Below are 13727 nucleotides of genomic sequence, written 5' to 3' on the forward strand. Positions count from 1 at the left end.
GACACGGGAACTACCCCTGGTCTGTTTTTGGTAGCGCAGCCTGCGGTCGCTTCGGATGGCCGCTGAGATGGCCTCATCGACTGTTCTGGGCTCGGGCTGGCTTAACATCAAATCAGAGACCTCATCGGACAGCCCTGACAAGAAACGATCTAATAGGGCATAAGTGTCCCACCTGGCCGTAACTGACCACCTCCTAAACTCGGCCACGTAATCTTCGACCGGACCTTCGCCTTGACGCAAAAGCTTGAGCTTCCGCTCAGAAGTCGAAGCAAGGTCCGAATCGTCGTAAATTACTGCCATAGCTTTAAAGAATTCCTCTACAGAGGTAAGAGCTTTGTCTCCGGCGGGCAGGCTATATGCCCAAGACTGGGAGTCGCCGGACAACAAAGTCTTTATAAACGTGACCCTCTGGGTCTCAGTACCCGAAGATTGGGGTCTCAACTCAAAATAGGACAATACTCTACTCCTAAAATTCCGGAAGTCAGATCTGTGACCGGAAAAGCTTTCAGGTACAGGCATACGTATGTCAGAGCTAGGAGAGGATCGCACATGATCCACTGATGTCTGGAGGGTTTGTACAGACCCTGATAGGGCATCAATAAGAGTCATGTGGGTGCCCAGTACTTGATTGATGTTGTCCACCGAAGTGGCAAGTACACCCAGACAATCAGTGTTTGCGTCCATTTTGTATTTGGGCTGGCGTTCTGTAACGATCGGTGAAGCACAGAGAGGGTCTGATTACCAGTGATCTGCAGAATCACTGGGAATACAGATGTATACCAGATTATACGTGATCTGCAGTATCACTGATAATCCGATATACTAGCTAACCTCTGTTCACCTGAGTAGAGTGTAGTGTTAGGTGTAACAGTAACACTTAGAGGACTAGGCCTCAGTGCAGCAAGGGGTACTGCACAGATTCCTTCCGCAGACCTGAGCTCTCCAAGACGGGAGGAGTCAGACTGACAGTAGGAAGGACAGACTGGAAGTAACCTTCAGGAGGAAGGATTACTAACAGAGCGAGGAACCGCCTCTAACAGTAAGGTCGGTTCTCGAGGTCGGACAAGCCAGGTCGTACACACACGGACAGATAAAGTACAAGATCAGGAGGCTAAGGCGGAGTCAAAGTACATGCAGGGTTCAGCAACGGGGTATCAGATATATCGGGGTACAAAATCAGGAGGCAGAAGCAATGTCAAGGAACGAGCCGGGGTTCGGCAACAGAGTATCAGAAATATCGAGGTACAAGATCAGAGTTCAGAAGGGTAGTCAAGGCAGGCAAAAGTCATAACAGATAATCACAATCAAACTAGTACTTTAGCTATCAACAGAATCTAGCTAAGTGTAGGATTACAGCTCCAGCTGGTCCCGGCACACTTGCGGATCTGACTACGGATCTGGGTGCTCCCACATATGTGATCGCACGCCAGACAAAGAGCAAGTGAACAACCAGCAGTATATATACTCTAGGACCTTTCCAGGACCTCCCTAATTGCTGGTCCAATGAGAGCAGTGGAAATTGTCAGCTGACCCAGCTGGTCAGCCGACTCCCTTCTAACAGCTATTTAAACTCTGCCTCTGTGCTCGCGCGCGTGTAAGTCTGAATCTTGGTGGACCATCAGTCCCAGCCACACCAGTACTGTCATGCAATGTATCTAGTGCGGGGGCCGCCTCTGATGCGGATTCCGCCGTTACCAATGCGGATTCCGCCGCACTGCCTATGCGGCATGCAGCGTTTTTTCCGCGTTGTGACGCCATGCTGGACGCGGAAACAGCCGCCTCACCTTGAGAGACGGCGGCCTTTCCGCGTTTCCTTACAAGCGGGTCATAACCATTCGGGGGGGTCGCTTATTGCCAGCATTGCGTGGTGGTTCTACCCTGTGTGCCCATTCCACTTTGTATCCCTTTTTTAGGCCTAGCATCTTTGGGAGTGTTGATGCTGCGAACTCGTGCAAGGCCTGGGCTTGCATGGACTCAGGGAGGCCTACCATTCTTAGGTTGTTTCATCTGGAAATATTTTCTAAGTCTTGTAGCTTGGCATGTATTTGCTTATTTTCTTCTGCCTGGGCTTTAGCTTCCTCACTAGCTTTAAAGTCCTCCAAACTTTGAATGCGCTCTTCTGCGTGGGTAAATCTAGACTCATGCTTCTGGATCTGTCTTTGTATATAACGGAGGAAGCGGTCTACCGCTGCTTGTATTGTGGAGTGTAGCTCCGGTTTCAGTGTCTTTACTACCTCCGCTGCTATCTTTTTGTAATCCACAACGTGTGATGATTTCTCACCTCCAGTCTGAGAGTCTATTTCCTCCTGCTGAGGGTCGCTTCCCACTCCGGGGAGTGATTCTCACTTGCAGCGTATGAGGGAGTGCCACTGGGCGTCATCTTGTCTTCCTCTCCCTCCCCCCCATCATTATTTCTCCTGTGGCCGGACCGCATAACGTAGCGATACATGTGAGGTATTGGACGAAGCAGAGGAGAGTCTGGTGAACAGTCGCCGCCTACTAGAAGGTGTGGGGGCACTTTAGCTGCGGTAGAGGCTGATCAGGAACAGCACGATCTGCGGAGCTCTTTCTTCCCTCTGCTTACATCCAGGCGCCGGAACCGGAAGTGTTCGAAACTGTTTTTTTTTTTTTTTTAACGGTTATTACAGGTTTCCTTTACTAAACACCTTTTGGTTAATGAAAGAAAAAAACTTACATACTATGTAGCATGCTCTAGGTATAATTGTATAATACACCTTACATCACTTGTATGCTATACCTAACTATATGCTATGCCCATATACTGTATATGCATATACTATATAGAGATCAGTACAGTGTATAATATCCCTTGTAGACTGGATTAACAAATTACATGGTAAGGAGTATTGTAGTATGTGCATAAGGACTATACAGTATAATCTTATTATAGTAAACTCTGATATAGTAAACATTTAGGTATAGTAAAATGTTGAGGTCCCAGCCAAGCATCATTATAAGTATACGCGAGTAATGTATACATATGGTATAGTAATCCCTGATATAATAGAACTTCTGTTATAGAAAGCCCTTGGGGGGGGGGGGGGGGGCTGTGGTATTTTGTACTTAGCTGCAGTGGAAAGTGGACGGGCGCTGGCATCATACATCAGACGGAGACCCATGAGCGGTAGTCAGCAGGCTGGCAGCCACTTGTATCCTGCTTACTATCTGCGCACTACTCTAGGCCTGCGTGGAGAGACCTATGTGTGTAAGGTTCTGCCTGATTACTGAGGGAATTGCCTGCCTGTCAGCTGTGACTTGCTTGTGCATGGCGGCAATGCTACAGTTTCATGCAGGCTGCAATGTGGACAATGGAGCACACTATCAGTACTGTATCTGCATTAGATTTAAGCTTCCTGTGCAAGCTTTTGCATGATTAGTGCATGCAAATCCCTACCTTTTGAGCATTGTGCATTTTGATCACTGTCTGTGCTCGCTTGCTGAAGCACTGAAAAGAAAAAAATGACCCCCAATTATCAACTGAATTAAGATACAGTACTTTATGTGCTTGAGTATAACAATTTCTGAGATAATAAGCTTCTGATATAGGAAAAAACATGTCCCGGTCCTTTGGAGTTTACTACGAAGGGATACTACTGTAATAAAATTGTAATAGATTAGCAAAACTGGAAGCTGTAAAACAGATCTCTGGTATATTAATTTCATATTCCAAAAATGTTTACAATTAAATAAATTCAAAAAGTAAGAGGGCTGAGAATAACAGACTTTTAAAAAACCTGGCAGCGAATTTTATTTTGCTGCATATTTCCCTTCAAAAGCATTTTGGCTTCCTGCATGCAACTTCACACAGTAATTAAAGTACAAAAGTGAAGCCACTCACAGCACGCTAATAAATAACCATTACAAGCATACAGTACAGTGAGCAAGCATGAGAGGACTTGTACATTAGACTGGAAGCACTAAACAGTTCATAACAGAGTGGTGTGTACAGAGAAATAACGTGGTATTATGTAAAGGGAGTGCAAACACAGTATGGAAATTCTAAGATGTACAAGCTTGCAAAAGTAAGAAAAATTCTTAAAGAGAGAAGCGATTCCATTTTCAACTTTATTTACAATAAAACAATATGTAACATACCATTATACATAAAGATATATACGCACGACATAAACTGTGATAATAGCTGGAGAGATGTGTTCATCAGCCTACAATGAATGTCAGAGAGAATCCTTGATTTACTGGACAAGGCATTGATTTTATATATTTTATCAATACAGAACTGATTATAGAGATGATCAATTTCTGCTACATGTATTCTCTAAAAGGACAATATGTGGAGGAAGATGTGCCCAGTGATCACCTATCACTGAATCCATTGTGAGCTAAACCTTGGAAGCAGCAGAGATGCGCATGAATGCCAGACTTGAAAACCAGTACCATTCTCTTTTACTGTAGTAGAAAGTGACTATCTGCAATACTATGGAATGATTCTTCTATTCTTTGCTGAACACTAACACAACAAATTCTTACTGTGCAAAGTTTGTTATGTTGCTCCAAAGCTCTGAAAAGTCAGAGTTTCCATTTGTAGTTGTTTGGATAATAATTTATAGAACATAATAGACAAATTATATATTACTACGAATCTAATAAAAGTTAGCATTACTAGTAACCATAGTAACCATATTAATGCCCAATTTCTGTGGGACTGTCCCAGCTTTGGACCTTTTTCCTGGTAGCCCACTTCCAGTTAGCTATGTATTCAACATAGATGAAAGATGTAGTCTTAGCATGTTCACAGCCAATTGGTTAGAGCTGAATGCCTGTGAGTGGCATGTGTGATAAGCAGATAGGATGCAGGATACATGTGAACAATCTAGCGTAGAATTTATGGTATATTTTGACATCCCAGATAATGCAAATGACATTTGGTGACATCTAATTATCTCCACTAATGACTGGACAGTGATGTGTATCCCAGATTCTGGCATTCACCTTTCTCCTCACATTCACCTGGGTTGGAGTTCATTGAATAATGCTGACATTATTTGAACAACTCTGTTCAAATCAGATTTTGGTGGGCTGATGTAGCTTGAGGAAGGGCAATGTCACACCGTATGCTCTTACTTAGAGACCTGTCTGTCTGTGGCTGGCATTTGAAGGGCGGATGTCTCAGTAAAGGTACAAATTGTATGCCTGACATCCGAATACAGTTCATTTTACCACCTTTCACCACTTGATACAGATCAGATTTCAGCAGAAACCCGATTTATTGATTGCGCCCTTCAGCTATCCAGCAAGTTAGGCCTTGCCTGGTCCGTTGCTGTTATAGTTCCAACTCTGAATTGTATCAGAACATCTGCTTGTCCTTCCTTTCTCTGATCTTCATAGAGCAGAAAGATATGCTTGACAGAGATCTGAGAACCCCGTCTATACACAGATTAAGGATAAAATGTAATCTGAAGAGATATTTTGGGTTTTGGGTGATATTTAAGTTCCTGACTGTGTGTATCTTATGTCACAGAACAGATCCACAGCTGTCTTTTTTTAAATAACAGAATTTGCAGTAATACGGCCTATGGTGGTGCCCAAATCCAACGCAGCACAGCCATCAAAATTGCCTGCTTCAGTCTAGGCATGCTAGGGTGTTACAAATTGTGTCTAGCCTTCTGTACCAATGAAAAGAGTGGGCATGTGGTTACATGGGATAAGGGCTGGACCAGGACTGCAGTCATGTGGAAGATAGGGAGGCCAAAATTATATTACAGGAAATGCCACTTCTGTGGCATCTGTATGGAGATGACAAAGGGAGAGGCAAGAATAATGGAAGAATTAACATGTAACACCATTCCTTGTGTCTTCATGAGAAGCCAACAGGTAATAAAGACTAGCAACAGGATATCAATGTGGCCCTGTACAAAACATTTTCCCAGAGTGGGGAAGGATTAGAAGAGCTATCTAGTTTTACTGCTGTCTTTGCTCCCATTAGAGGAAACTCTCCGTCATGCAACACAAACTATGCTAGATCTCCAATGACGTGGCAGACAGCAACAAAAACATATGAGGAGCATGAAGAAAAGTTTAAAGCTATGTGAAGTCTTTATTGCTGTTTGTATGTTCACTGGAAAGAGCTCACTTTTCGTGAGAAATGTCTCCAGTAATGACACTGGCAACAAAAAACATTGAGCAGGGAACACATTTGTCTTTCAGTTTTCTGCACGTGTTTTTCTGCATACGTTTTCTGCACTCCAAGTGTGTTTCTATGCAGAAAACCGTGTGCGTTTTTTTCCCAGCAGCTAATGTAATTGATAGCGAAAACTGACAAAATGTGCAGAATTATGATGCAGAATGTCATTTTTTTCTGCGTGTGAAAAACACAATTGAGTGTGAACTAGCCCATTGATTAACACGAGCATACAAAAACAGTCAAGTGTTTTCCCTGTCTTAAAGAGGTTTTAACGACTTTCCATTTTTCCAAAACTAAAAAAATATATATGGTTGGAGTCCACTTTAATAATTAAGCAGTGATTACAAGTGGATTGGCCTGAGTGACTCATTAGCATTTATGATGAAGTACAACAGCACTGGTCAATTTGATTTTTGGCAAGAGATACATGGGCCTATAGGTAATCAACTTTTTCTCCTGAGTTTTCTCCTTAGGCCCCGTTCACACTGCACGCGCTCCCATCTGCCTTTCGGGAACGCGTGCAGGGGGTAGACACGCACAACATCAGACAGTGCATAGACTGCACTGTCTGATGTTCACACTGCGTGCGTTTCGGACCAGTGCGGTCCGGGAACGCATGCTGCACGCATTTGTTGCAGAAACGCGCGGCTGACCCATTCACTTCAGTGAATGGGATCAGCCACGCAACGCATAGAAACGCGGATGGCGTGCGTTCGTATGCGTTGCGTTCCGAACGCACGGCCATCCGCGTTTTATAATGTGAACGAGGCCTAAGTGGTATTCTCAAATTTGTCAATAAAATGCCTTTAAATCACCAGCAAGCTAGAAAATGCTTAAAATAGTTTTGATAGTACTTTCCCACCTACTTTTTGGTATTTTTTCCATTGCAAAATTCTGAAAAGTTATTATAAGCAGAAAATGAAAAATTACCTCCTAGGAAAAAACTCAGGAGAAAAAGTTAATTACACATGGGCCATGAGCCCTCATTCAATTCACTTTTTCTCCTAGGAGATAACTTTTCAGCTCTATGCAATTGAAAAAGTATCAAAAAGCAGTGAAAGGAACGGTCTACATTTTTGTTGGTTGGTGGCTTAAAAGGCATTTCATTGATAAAGTGTGAAAATATCACCTGGAGAAAAAGTGAATTCAATAAGGGTCAACGCCTCTAACCAAAACTAATGCTACCAGATGTGGCAATCATCATTAAAACGTGTGCTGACAATGTTCCATAAAGCTATGTTCCTTCTGCAGTCTTTGTCTGAAATTAATTTCAGTTATTGCAGTACAGTATTTTGGTATTTTTAAAAATAGTATATTAACTCTAATATCCACAGTACATAACATCAGAATGAAATACTTCACTCAGTATGATTATATATTAAGATATTCAAGAGCAAATACTTGTAAAATTTTATTAATGTTGTCAATAGATGAAGCATCTAAGTTTTCTTCATTATCTTCAAATGTATGCCAAACATCTGGAAAAGATGATGGAATCAGGTGCAGGACTGGAACTCCTGTAATGAGACAACTGCAGTTACTATATTATCCATGCTCGCTTAGTTCTGTCCACATGTTAATTACAAATTACAATCACCAATTTCTAAATCAGAAAGAATGCAGTAATTAAGGTGCTTTAAGACAAGCACAATAATTGTCACCTGTAGGGTCGGGACTTGATCTGTCAGGTGACAGTTTGGTGCCAAGGGCTGTGCTATGGAGGGAAAGATGGTGCATGACGGAGTGGCTTCTAGTGAGAGAGTTTAAGGTGGGGAGCTATGTGCTTGGCTGAGATATTCGGGTGCTCAGGATCTTTTGGGATGGTTGTACACACACTACATTCTTGTCAGATACAGACCCGACCAGCTGCCTCTGCAATGTTTAGTATATTGTGTACGCACCTTTAGATTCAACAAACCCTAAACTAAAGTTGACATTTTGTGAAAATAAGTACTGTATTAGGTGGTTGGACAGTTAGAGCAGTGGTATAAGGCAACCATACATGTATGAGGTGAGTATGTAGGCAGAGAAGTAGCTTAGGACCAGGATTGGAGGAACTATGTATATGAAAAACAAAGGCAGGCAAAGGTGATGAAGACTGTACTTCAGTGGAGCCTACAGCAGAATTTACAGAGAGAGTAAGAGGAAACAAGGACGGTTGGGATATATTCACAAAAGGTCAGTAAACCTTATGTGTTTGATCCGTAAGCAAAAAATCCTAGGAGGGTTTAACTAGGGTAATAAAGATATAAAACATAATTTCTAATGCGCATTTCGTGGCTTGAGAGGAGCTGCTTCTTCAGAGTTGAAGATGCCAGCAAGATCAATCGAAGGGTATCTTCCAAAGCTGAAGCACTATAAACTCTGACAGGGAATAAGTAGATAAGTAAATATGTCCTGCTGGCGCTACAGCAGTATAACCTGCATCAAGATCCGGGGAATCTGGAATATGAAGTGACAGATGTCAAAACTGAACACTAGCAGACATTTAGCTGTGGTCTGTCAGTGTTCAGCTGCGGCATGCATCACTTCATACTCTGTTTTCAAGGATCTGCACCGTCTAAAAGTAGCAACTTTATTACATCTTCATTAAAAAGACCAAAGCTTAGCAAATAGTGTAATGGGTCTCCATAGCAATGCCCTGAATTTTGAACCGACAGGTTCTCTCTCAAGCTGTAGAATATACTGCACAAACATAACCACATTGCCGCTCAATATAAACAACAAGAGCGAACCTGATGGGGAACTGTCTTCAGTATAATTTGCATAAACATCTAAGCCCAATAGCTCTGCCCTCCTAGGAGAGGCTTTATACAACATGATGCTAAATACTGCCAAATATGAGAAATAGTGCCCATGTGGTGATCGATCACAACATGACCCCCACTGAAAAAGCCAATGTCTTGCCAACACACAAGTAGGCTATATAATCATTGTTGACAAATTCACTTTTTCTCCCAAGTTTTCTCCTAGGTCATATTTTCACATCTTATCTTTATTGTATTAATAAAATACCTTTTAAACCACCGGCAAGCAAGATGTTCAGCATAATTTTGACAGTACTTTTTCACCTGCTTTTTGGTACTTTTTTATTTGCAGAGTGCTAAAAGTTATTTAAACAGAAGATGAAAAATGTTCTCCTAGGAGAAAACTTAGGAGAAAAAATGAATTTGATAGGGCCCTATATGTGATTTTGCTAGTATAACAATATAATGAATAACAGCCATGTCCTCCCCGAACACAGTAGACTATGCAAACAAGGAAGTCATATGGCCAACCAGAAAGGCATAGGCAGCATCTGCCTCAGCAACCATGTTTAACCCAGCTAATCATCAAAGTGCTGACAATGTCCACTTCTACATTACAGACTGTCACCTCCAATCAGGAAAGCACAGGCCACGTCCACTCCAGGATTTCCAAAACCGCACCGCAACATGTCAATCAGCCAGGTGCCAACAGCGCCCGCCGATAAACTTAAAGACGTCATCCACCAATAGGGAGCGCCGGCTGTGTCTGCTCTAGAACTTACACAGCCGTCAACAGCGTCAGCTTTTTAAAAGAAACCTGAGACGAGAAGAAAAAGAATTATACATACCTGGGACTTCCTCCAGCCCCCTTCAGACTTCCTCTGGCCCCCTTCAGGGGACAACAAGATCCACCGGAGCTGCGGCAAGGGACTGAGACTGCTGCTCGGGGCTGGAAGAAGCCCCAGGTTAGTAAAGCAAAGCTTTTTTACTTCACAACAGAAAAGAAGCCCCAGGTGAGTAAAACAAAGATTTTTTTTACTTTACATCGGAAGTCCTTTAACCTTACTGAAATTATACGTAGTCTTCCAGTTATGTACTATTGTCATATGGAGGCAAGAAACAGGAAATACGCTAATTTGGTTTCTTCTGCAGTCAAATCACCTATCTTTCCGTTAAAGAGTACAGGCCATTGGTCCCGACAGATAACCCGCAATAAGGACTGTAATATTCTAAAAATCCTGCTCCAGAATAGTAACAAGCATGGGCATGACCACCATAGCTGGTACATGGTGCATCCATAAAACATCCCCTGAAGCATCTTGGATCCACACTAATCTTTGCCTGGAGGTAAACAGCAACCACCTAGTTAGCACTTTTTATGCTGATTCCTTCTCATATACACTAGTGATACAGTTTGAGATCCTCTGCCAATAATCCAACTAATCCTCCCTGTCAATTTGTCAATCCATCTCAGAATCCCAACCCCTGAAATAATTATATATATAGGCCGAGAGAGCTGTGAGTAGATGAATGAGACAGTCCCAGCACAGTTTGGGTCCTCTAAGCAAATTCAAATAATGTCTTCAAATAATGTTGAAGGCCCCATTCACATCTGAGCGATTAGCAGGTGATTCCTGCTAAAGCGCTAGTGCTTATTAAAGCCTAGTGCTATTTTACCCTGTGGCAGTGTTATCACTGCTGCGATTGGTGCCGATTGTGGGCGTTTTGCCATTAGTGCCAATCGCAAAATGCGTTACCCACAGCATTTTTGCCATGATTCTGGAGCGATCGTGGTGCAGTGCTTAGTAAAGCGCTGATTGTGATCGCTCTGAATCGCGGAAGTGTCCAGTGAGTTTTTACCCCGCTAATCGCGGTAAAATCACTCGCACAAAGCGCTTTGCAATTTCAGATGTGAACAGGGCCGAAGTCAAGGAGAATTCCTTGGCTTTGATAAGTGATCGGGCTAAGGCTAATGCCTATTATGAAGATACCTAAAAAATGCTGATGCTGGAACTTGATATTTATCTCTGAGTTCTGTCCAAGTACAAATTGCTCTATTGCCAAGAAAACAAGATAACCTAATTGTCACTTTCACTTTTTAACTATCCAAATTTTTCATGAGAACTGTACTAATCTACACCTTATATTATAGAAAATTATTAACAGATAGAATGCAATAGAACACAATTTACAATACTCCACAAGAAATATTTTAAATGCAACATTTATACGACTTCTTTATTGAGTAAATATTATTCCTCACCCCGTTCTAAAAATGGAACATGATCGTCCACAATCTGCTTTGCCCGATTACTGCTTAGAAAGTATGAATTTTCTAGTGGATGATCTGGCAGCAGCCCCAGGTTATGCAGTCTTCGCTCTTGAAAAGGGGAAAAAAAACTCACATATAAGTTGACTGTATCTGGCGGTGGTGCACTTGATTCACACAGGTTACTCCTCCATCTATCTAAATTTAAAACAAATCTTTCAAAACGCTGTATAATACAAGTCAAGGATGTGATGAAATAATATGTAACCACAGCTTACCTTCTACAAAACTACATCAGAAAATGTGGCAGTTTCAGAGATATAGGAGGGTAATAAAGTCATATACAAATGTCAACTTCTATTGTATGAAAATCAAGCTAATGCCCCACACCTCTGCCTTCTGAAGCTCCTTGCTGGTACAGTACTTAAAAATGTTAGGAGACTCCATTTGCAGCTTAGATGCCTTTTTTCCTTTTGATTCAGCAAGCTGCACCTTAGGGCCTATACATCCTTTTAACATGCACATTTCACTGAAAGTAAACCTTGATTGTGTATCTTTAAATCATAGGCTGAGTTTCTATTTCCAAGGTATACATTGCTTTAAACTATAAGCATGGACCCCTGAGAATTCATACTACATGAATATGCATCTGCAATGATCTGAATATGCTGAGCAGATTCATAGGGCCTGATTCACAAAGCGGTGATAACTCAGTTATCAAGCCTAAAAGACTTTAGGCGTGATAAGCTTTGCACTGCTGAGTTAGCACCGATTTGTGCTCTTTATCGCGCGCAAAGTCCCGCGCGCAAAGTTTTACGCGCGCAATCGCGTAATTCCGTGCGCAGCGCCCATAGGGTTTAATGGGCGCATTGCGCGCACTGCACCGTGCGCCGCGCGATTGCCCTGGACCCCTGGCTACTGTCTGACTACGTCTTCCTCTTCTCACACATTAGCGTCGTTGTTCTCCTGACAACTAGCTGAGGTTATCCCAGTAGTGACCTGGTGGGCACTAAGCAGCGAAGTCCAGCACTCCCCTCAAGGGGGTGTGGGTGAAGACCTATGGTCACTTAGACCCCACTACTGGGTAACCCCTCTTCCATCAGTGGGAAGGTCAACAGCGCCTGAAGATCACCGAGCCGACGTTAACACTCATGGAGCAATATCCAAAGCTTGTCCCCCACCATTTTTGGTATGTGCAGTTGGAACATCATTATTATTATTTTTTAATATTTATATAGTAGTATAGTATATAACATGCCTTTCGCAAACAGTTCGGTACTAGGCCTGTTCCAATCACTGCCCATCCTCTTCTCTAATTGAGAATGGCACTGAGAAACATCAGATAGGGGACATGTGTGGTGATATATTGGGGTGCTGATAATGTTAAGGATAATAACAGAACATATTTCTGTCTTTTTTCTGTCTACTGGGTAAAACCTCAGATGTGTATTGTGCTTGGTAGTAATTGGCCACCTGGCCAGAGTAATCTGAAGGATAATGTAAGTCTGCATGTAAATGTACATTACCTCTGCCCTCATTGTCCAGCCGGGGAAACTGTGTGTACTGCTAATTAGCGGCCAATTGAGGAAGAATAGGCTGGTCGGCATGGCTTTTGAACTGGAATCAGCCATTGTCCCATCATACAAAGCAAGCTTGCCAGAGTGTTGGGGATGGGAAGCGGACACCTGAAGGTTGGAAATTTACATGGAAGGGGTTGGAAATTTCTACAGACTTTAAAAACGGAAGTGGAATTGCTTTGAAATCTGTAAGTGTAAACAGGATTACAGGCAAACTGCTACCTGTAACCAAAATTCGATCTTTTCATGGATGTGCTAAAATACACTTTAACCAAGGAAATAATGTGGAGGAAGCTTTTTGATGTCTGCAGAGTTCAATGGGTGACATTGTGTCCTGCCAAACTTCAAGAAGCTAAAACAGGAACCCCCTTTGAAGTGCATATCACAAGAAGGATTATGACAAGCGTTCGGTGATGTCACAAACGGGGAAACTGCATTAGTTCCTGGGGGCTGGACATTAAATGCCCCAGGGGACACTTCGGACTATTTAAGGTGGCCCAGGACAGCCACCAGTGTCTTCTCTCGGAGGTAGCGAATAGCTAGGGAGGATCGCGACTCCTGGTCGAACCGGCGTCCTCCCGTCAAACAACGTTCTAACCTAAGCTGGTAACGTTCTTTTTTCCCCCGTTTATTTTTACGCAAATATCCGTGTGTGGTATCTTTGTAACTCTTAATTGTGTAACTTTTTTACTTTGTCTTTTTGTAATCTTTTTGTATATATTAAGTTCTGCATTGTTCTATGTTTTTCTAGAATATTAAATTATTATTTAATAAATTTGACTCCTGCCGTACTAAACTAACACTCATAGCCTAGAAGAGACTGAAGTGTAACCGTGTATAAGTTCATGCCTAATTGTACGCTTGAGCAACACTACCGTATGAAATTGTAATTGCATTGTGTGTGGGGGCGTTTGTCATACGTTGGCCTAAGCGCGCAGCTGACCCAACGTACGAACAACGCCAGTGCGAGT

General features: G+C 42.5%; 1 protein-coding gene across 1 annotated transcript in view; it reads right to left on the minus strand.

Moving 5' to 3' along the window:
• Positions 1-4067: 4067 nt before the first annotated feature.
• The window catches only part of QPCT (glutaminyl-peptide cyclotransferase), a 45252-nt gene continuing 35592 nt past the window's right edge, over positions 4068-13727 (minus strand). The window contains exons 6-7 of the mRNA XM_068231817.1: positions 11174-11290; positions 4068-7680 (exon numbers count right to left, since the gene is read on the minus strand). Of these exons, the coding sequence (XP_068087918.1) occupies positions 7535-7680; positions 11174-11290 (263 nt within the window). The 3' untranslated portion in view covers positions 4068-7534. The remainder of the gene's footprint in view (positions 7681-11173; positions 11291-13727) is intronic.

The sequence above is a fragment of the Hyperolius riggenbachi genome, chromosome 4, assembly GCF_040937935.1.
Source record: "Hyperolius riggenbachi isolate aHypRig1 chromosome 4, aHypRig1.pri, whole genome shotgun sequence".
Lineage (NCBI taxonomy): Eukaryota > Metazoa > Chordata > Amphibia > Anura > Hyperoliidae > Hyperolius > Hyperolius riggenbachi.